The 8599-nt window shown below is 30.6% G+C and overlaps 1 protein-coding gene across 2 annotated transcripts in view; it reads left to right on the top strand.

Moving 5' to 3' along the window:
* The window catches only part of LOC106688124 (uncharacterized), a 79010-nt gene that overhangs the window by 25306 nt on the left and 45105 nt on the right, over nt 1–8599 (top strand). For both annotated transcript variants that reach the window (XM_067050925.1, XM_014432439.2), the window contains exon 2: nt 11–107. In XM_067050925.1, the coding sequence (XP_066907026.1) occupies nt 11–107 (97 nt within the window). The remainder of the gene's footprint in view (nt 1–10; nt 108–8599) is intronic.

Below are 8599 nucleotides of genomic sequence, written 5' to 3'. Positions count from 1 at the left end.
ATGATTTTAGGAAGGGGCATCAACTGTGAAGAACCAGCGGTTGTTGACTTTGGCTTTGATACGTTTACCACTTGTCAGTTCGTTGCTAATAACTGTTCCTCTTTAAGGTATGAAATATTTATATAATCAAAATTAAATTATATATGCATTTTTATTTTAAATTATGTTTTCATTTAATTCATTATTTGAATTTTTTCATGAAGGTAATGGTTGTATACGCTACTGGTCGTGTCGGACACTGACTAATCAAATTTATGAAAAATATGATTCCACTGATTTTTCATTTCTAATCTAAGTTCTCCACCCATTGGGTTGCCTCACAAATGCCCGAGGGGAGGTTGTGAGTGAGTTTTGCATTATTTGTGATTGAAAAAAGCTCGAGTGGGACCGGGATTCGATCTGGCAACCTGTGGGTTGGTAGACTGGCGCGTTACCACGCTGCTACCGCTGCCCTCTAGATTTTAATTTATGCATATATACTAAAATTAAAAAGGATCTAAAAAATAAATTATCAACATAAATTACTCCTTTTTCTATAAGTATATTAGTATCAATTCTCCAATTCACGTTAAGTCATTGCCAATTTGATTTTTTCCATAATGTATTCCTTGTTTATTGGAATTATTATTATTTTAAAAATGTCTTCGAAGAGTATTGAATTATTTATTTTCATATTTAGGAACTACAAAAAAAATTATCACCCAGAAACTATAAGGTTAAAAATATACAAATTTTATAATTTGTAATTTTATATAAACGATACGTTGGTGAGGAGCTAATTCTGTTTTATGTAACATGAGTTATGGATACTTATGTATCATGTTGAATAGTGTGCTAACGCGTCTGTCACAAAAGTAATTTCTAATTAAAATATAATTTTTTTGTTTTATAGTATTAGGCTTATATAAAATTAAATTTATTTGCTTTCGTCTTGGGTATAAAATATATTTTTTTAAACGCCTGGACTTACTATTAATGTTTTCATTAATAACATTCAGTTTACTGGTGTGTCCAGTGTATTGAAGGTCTGGAGCAACACAAGTTTTAACTATAATGGAATTGCTCAGTATGGTTTTAAATCAGTACTCATCAGTCAAAACTCATGTTGAAACAACCTTAAAACACGCACCAAACTATCATCAGTGAAAAAAGGGCTCTATTACCGATTTATAAAGGTAATATGACAATCTCTAAATCATGTTCCTTTGAGGAACAAACAATCGGTTATGAAACAATTAGCAAAAAATTGAGCTGTTAATGTGTCGGCATTGCGGCAGTGAAAATGACCAATGGACGTAATAATTTCCCGAACAAGATTTGTTTTTGGCGTGTTTCGTCCGCCTTTCATTCTTTTATAAAATTGCAGAGTGTGTTTTATCGTGGTGTTGTTTTAGCGAATGATTGCATCTCATATTCTCCTTTGACCTGAGTTTGGTTTTGTCATGGGTGTAGTTATTAGAGAAAATTACGACAGTTTATTTTTCATTATTTCATATTATCCTATAATGCAACTTTTAGTCCGTCAAAAACAAATATTGCATTATAGATAAATATTGCCGTAACTTCTTGAACATGTAATAGAATATTGTTCTTTCTGACGCCTGTTATATTCATATGGTGCTGGGATCCGCTTACGTAACACCTTTAATATCGTAGATATAAAAAAAAAATTTAAATGTCAAAATTTCATTCCAAACAACTTATTGAAAATTTTTTTTGATAAGTGAGTGTAATAGTGTGAAATAAATTATAATTAAAAGTTTTAAAATTAAATGAAAAAGTTAAAAGATAGATAATTAGACTTAAGTTAAGGCAACCTTATTCATAAAGCAATTTGATACCCCATTGTTTTATGGTTTTCATGGTTGGCAGAATAGCCTGCAAAAAATTTTAATAGTTGGATATAAGGTGTAAATTTAGTTAAGCTATTCTAATTTACTTGTAATAATGTAATTAGTTCAAATCCTTAAGAAAGGCCAGGTTGGTTAAAACGTTGAGTATTTTAAATATTAATATAGAGTGTTTGAGACTTAAATGGATATAATTTATTTTATATATATTTTTAAAATGAACCACCAATCATAAGAAAAAGGGCGTATAAACTCTCATTCATACTGTTCTTTAAACTTTAAAAATCGTGATACTGCTTTTGAGATTTTTATAAGTGAAAAAATGAATAGTGAGGATTCTAAAAATACAATTCGTGAAAAAAAAGGCTTTTCTGAAAATTTCAAAAATCCCATTTTCATTTACCGCCTAAATTTAATCATCAATCAATATCAATGTCGTTTATTTAAATAATGAGCAAGAGTGTCATGTTTTAGTACAGCGATGACCTTTAAATCTCATGAATATTAAAATTGAATTTGTATCACTACACTGGGTATCTGATTTTATTTCATTTACAAAACTGATAAATTCTATTCCTAAACTCTAATTACTATTGTGCTATATAAAATAAATGAAAGTTATTTAATTTTCCTTGGCTTTAATTTGGATTAATGATTACGCTCTAAAGGTAGCATCTGAACTTTTAAAACTTCACAAAGTTTTTCATATAAACATTTCCATTGAAAATTATTCTAATAGCCTAAGGCCTCTTCAGTTTTCCTGTAAATAATATGTTTTTTTTTATTGTCCTAGCTGTTTTATTGGGTGTAAAGGCTATAGTAATTAACCACAAACATATTAATTTGACATTTAACTTCTTAGCATTATCCATCTGTATTTTTATGGACATACAGGGGGTTATATATAAGTTACCACCCTATTCTAACCTTAGTGGGGAGATGAGATTTCATGTTTGTGGTATCGCCCAGAAATAGAAGTCGACCTCACCTCTTTTGGCTTGATTCGAACTGGTGCCATTGCAACAACGAGCTAGTCAAAGTTGGCACTGTAACTTGTTCTGCTACGAACGGCCTCTCCTATTTTTATTTCCTGTCAACCAGTTTTTCAATGCTGCTGGATAAAACTTATTTTTAACTTAAGTCTTCTCTCCTGATTTAATTAAATATTTCAATGGTAAGATCATGCCGTTGCTAAATCATTGATTTATCATGGCCTTCAAACTCTATAGTTTATCTGGGCATCAAATTGGATCGCCATATGACTCTGCCAGGTCATTGCTACATGAAGACCAAACGAGTCCGTCTCAGATCATACCGGTTACACTACCTTTTATCATCACCAGTACTCTCACTAAGGCTCAAACTCCAAATTTATAAAAGTATTTTGAGACCAGCACTTCTATATAGTGCTCCACTCTTCAACCATCTCAGAGAAGGGACACAGCGCCATCTACAACGCTTCCAGGATACAGTGTTGCGGAAGATTTTACGGCCAACATCGCTGAAGAAGATGAAGACAGATCATCTACACGAGCTCTTCGAACTACCCACTGTGCCTGAGTTCATCCAACGCAGGCACATAAAGTTTTTCGATTCTCTATAGCACCAAAGAAATCCACTGTTCAGGACTCTTGTACCAGCGCCCCCTCCGGTGCGTTGGCAACAAACCAGATACAAACTCAGACACGACTTGCCAGCACACGTATTTAGGGAATAAGCTGTTTTTTTTTAGGTTTAGTTTAAATTTCAAAACCAATGTGTGCCTCAGCACGTAATTCGAAAATTCGAAGAACGCCCACTACAACAAAAATGCAAGTAAAAAACTCCTTAAAATGTAGGCCACTACAAATGAAGGAAACAGTGCAGAACCAGAATATATATTCATGCTAAAAACCATAAATAAAATTCATAAAATGAATGAGAAAAAAAAATTGATGTATCTTTTTTAGAAATCGACTATTTCTAGTCGTTCCCTTCGCTTACTCCCAATATAATCAAAATACACACACACACATGCTAAAAACAATAAATTTCAAAAATAGGGGTTATGAAAAAAAATAAATCGCATCACATTCATATATTTGCGTATTAAACGGATATAATAATTATGGAGGTTACAAAAAAAATTCCCCAGAGAGTGATCAACGACAAACTATAATAGGGTAGAAGTGTACCAATACAGTTACGAATCTATTCTAAGACACATAAGACAACTAAATCGTACAATAAAAAAAATTCATTGAAGGTAAAATATAAATGGAGCTTCTAAATGGTTTGTAGTTGTGAAAACAAAGCTCAATTGTTTTCTAATTTAATATATTTATTTATCGATTATTTGAGTGTGGTTTTTTATTAATAATTACAAAACCACAAATGATTCACATGCATAAAAAGGTTGAGTGTACGTTTTATTGTTAATATTGTTAGTGTATTTGGTAACGAATTTTTTTTTTTTAAAAGTAATTGTTGATGTATTGAGATTATATGCTTTTATTATATGACATTGGCAATTGGTCTGTAAGTGAAAGTCTTTTTTTAATTGATTGTGACAAGTTAATAATTGAGGTGGTATCCTTCATAATGGTCTAAGGGTTGAAACGTTGAGGAATTAAATAAACATTGTTTTGAGTAAAGTGGATCTTTTACAGTTGTGTTATTACTAAGAAAAATCACTTTTCCTCTACAACTAACGACAAAATCTACGTTTTAAAAGCAACAAATACAAAATCACACTCGGTAACAACTCTGATGATACTAAAGCTGGTTCTTCGACTCATTTATTACGAACCTGCTATAAATAATTTAATTTGAAAATAATACTTTACCAATGGTATGCCCATTGCTATATATATATCTTTAAAAATCGCTGCTAGAAAAACATGGAAAATTTTTAATTAAATGCTATAAAACTAAATAGATCCTCTAACCCCAATCTAGGACAAAAAAAAACACCTAAAGCAATTAAACAGAAGTTGGGGGAAGCTCTTTGTCTTTCAATCCAGTTTCCTCCCTTCCTCCTGTCTATTAGCAAAACAGACTCCTAACTTGATAAGGCTTCTTAAAGAAGGCTTATGATAAAACTGGAGAGAGCGCCCCCAAAGAGGTAATTCTGAACTAACACTGATGGTTTGTTTTTGTCCCTCTGTCAGTCTTAATGGAAGCTCATTACAACAAAGCTAATTTATATTCCATTACCTAACAATAAATAAAATAATACCAAGCATCTTAAAAGATATTATTAATATCTAGAACGGTGGCTGCAACGTACAACTTTCACTTACTGCCCACACCGAACAGAAATTGATTTGTGCTAAAACAAGGATAGGTTCGATAGTAGTAACTATTTGATATGTTACTTTTAAAAATACGGTTTTTGGACAACTGAAGAAATTAAATTGTTGATAATTTCAAAGTTTTCCATGTTTCATATATAATCTTCTAGTTTGTTTATATAAAATAATTCGTATCCAATTTAAGTCTCAAACATTCATTATTATTACTGTTCCGGGTAACCTACGGCAACTGAAAGGTTGAATTGGAGGGGCTGCCATAATGTAGCCAATACTAGTGCCCTATGTGACCAACATTCAAGACTCAGCTCCTCCAGTGCTCTCTGTAGTGAGAAGTTACCCAGGCTTATGAGAGAGCTATATTGTCTTCTGCCAGAATCAGTCAGTTCTTCTTTGTTCACTCATCAGTAAAATCCATAAGTGAGTCAATTTACTGGAGTGGTTCCTAGCAGCAAAGGAGAGAGTGGTTTAGGAATCCGGAGGGAAGAAGGAAGCATGGAGTAAGCCCACCACCTCATTATCTCTACAATTTTCCATAGCCCAGTCATTCAAAATCAATTAACCTTTTTAACCATAAAAGGTTTATTTCGGCAACCTCCTACACCACTTTTAACTTATATAATATAATTTTATTTTCATTCAATCATGTTTTATTTTTCAATTATACAGTCCACTTAAAATCCAACCAGCCAAACAAAAGTGAATGTGTGCCTGGCATTGAGTTGAAGGCATACTTCATACAATTACTTTATATGCTTAACTTCTCCAACAACCTGGCCATTCTCAAGGACAATCTGTTAAATAATAGCCTGTATTATACACTCATTATTAACAAACAATTTTACTACTAATAAATTAGCATACTTTAACTATAAAGTTACACCTTATGTCCAACTATTAAAATTGTTTGCAGGCTATTCTGCCTTGTTCCATAAATTTAGTCAAATCAACCTATGAAACATTAAAACAATAGGGAATCATAATTATTCATTAATAAGCTTGCCTTATCTTACATTTAATTACCTATGTTGTCACTTTTCTATTAAATAATAAAACTTTTAATTACAGATTAGCTTAATACTATTATCACTCACTTATGACTATATTTTCAACCTTGCTTACAGTTAGGTGAGGCATATAATTAATTTATTTATTACAAACTTTATTTTGGTCTGAAGTCTTATTTCTTTTATAATATTCATATCAAAAATAATTTTAAATAGTACCATAAACTTTAAATATATTATTTATAAATTAATTTCGCTTTAAATTTCTGTATAGTGTTGGTTCGAATTTCTCTAGTCAGTTTTAAAATTCAAAATGTCTTATTTTATTACTATTTTCTAAAATACAAATAAAATTTAGTATTTTTCTTTTGTGCCTATTATTTTCTTTATGTAATGTATTATCGAAATCAAATGTGTGTTGGTTATGATAAACTATGTCAAATATACACAATTGTAGGTATTTTAGAAGCATTAAATTTCGAAATTCGGAACTTTAGTCAGGACAGACAATATCAATGAGGATAACATCAATTCGATACCAAATACTGTTTAATTGTACTTTGATGTAAGTTTAACTAAAATAATTACAATTTCCAGAGATAAAATTGTATAATTTAAGATACAAATTCGCAACTCCATTATATTGATTTTAGATAAAAATGCATCATAACAAATCCCATCAAATCAACTTTATTCTCCATTGTGAACCTCTACACTCCTGTATCTATTTTTAATATCTCACTGACGCCTGTTGAGTAGATTCACTACTTACAACTCCATCATCACAAGAGACTTACTTGGACTACCACTTACCATACTAATCTGAAACGACAAGAAAATGTTCATAGATTTCGGTGAATATAACACCTCTACTTGACAAACGCTCTAAACTTCCCATTGACAATAAAAAACGGAATAGAACTAAACCAAACCATAAAAACTCATCCCGTATCCAATCCTTTAAATCCTCCGTAAAATCGTTGATGCTCAATACGTCACAAATAAACTCATCCATACAGACCTCAACATCCCATTCGTTGCATATTTGGCCCTAAATACACCTCCATTCATTTCAAAATCCTTACCTACTCAAACCCATCAGTTCTTAATCTCTCATCCGTAACAATCCCTGATAATCCTACGAGGCTTCTTAAAAGGAGATGGCCACGAGATTTTCTAATTATAGCAATGATTAAAATACCGCCGTTGGATGTTTTCTTCCCAAGATTATCATATATTCTGAAACATTTATCACACTTACTTATTGTATTTTTTTTTATAACATTATAAACTTTTATAAATAAATAAAAAGAATTATATAGAATTGGACGTATTCCAAAGATAGTTCTGTAGACTGTGGTTACATTCTTTTCAGAGGCCGTCCTGCAGAATTTCCTAAAGCTATTAAAGTTGTAACAAATTAACTCCAGTCAACGGTTAAATCTATAGAATATCTCGAACACAAAATAAAAGAAAGATTTTTAATTGTCAGATGTGCTATTATTAAAGAAAAACAGCGAAATGGTGAATTAAATATATTATTTTTTTTTTATTATAAATATTATAGGAATAAAATTCTAAATATACAAATTATTATTGATTTTAGTTTAATTTATAATAGATGTTTAGGTTGGTGGTCATAAATAAAACGTAGTAAATCATTTTTCACTGTTTTATGGGTGCCTACGTTTCGGATTATGACCTATATTATAATACTACTTTAATATCACATTTGACATTTGGTTTCTTAGTGCAAGATTAAGGGAACTACTTTATGACATAATTTCTTTTTTTACTATATAGGATTTGGTGACAAACCTTGACGGTCATTGATGTAATAAAAACATAAAATGACTCACTATTTGATATTATTTGAACACTTATAGATATAATTGAAAGAAAGCAATCATTATTGTGACTTATAGCCATACTATTTCCAGCTTAGATAGTGAAGGAAGTGAAACTTTCCTTGAATGGAGATATTTAGCAATGTTCCAACAAAAGCTATCTGAGACCTATCGATCAGAACACTTTATCACTTCCCCTTTAATGGATCAACATGAAAACCCTAGTCTTTTTACTGAACAAACACATTTGTTGTGAAATGTCAGTGCCACGAACATCTAAAAAGAAAAAAAATCGACCCCTACGGAGATTGTTTTTTTTTTTTTTAGTTTGTTCCTTTTTGTATAATGTGATATATTTAAAAAAAAAAAATAAATAAATCGATTCCTTAAAATACAATATTCAGTAAGCGTGGAAGTGATAAAAAAAAAGTTTTTTGAAAAAGAGATAATTTTATATCATTTCTAAAAATTATAATTACCATGAAAATCTCTAAAAGCTATTGAAACAGAAAACAACAAAATGTTTAATATCGAGAACTTGCGACTAAATAGCAATACAACTTCTTTTGATTTAAATCATATGATTATAATATTATAAATTAAAT

This window comes from Halyomorpha halys, unplaced genomic scaffold, assembly GCF_000696795.3.
Source record: "Halyomorpha halys isolate HHAL.00 unplaced genomic scaffold, Hhal_1.1 Scaffold1055.1, whole genome shotgun sequence".
In the NCBI taxonomy this organism is placed as follows: Eukaryota; Metazoa; Arthropoda; class Insecta; order Hemiptera; family Pentatomidae; genus Halyomorpha; species Halyomorpha halys.
Note: the sequence above shows the minus strand (reverse complement) of the source record. Positions and strands in the feature narration are given on the sequence as shown.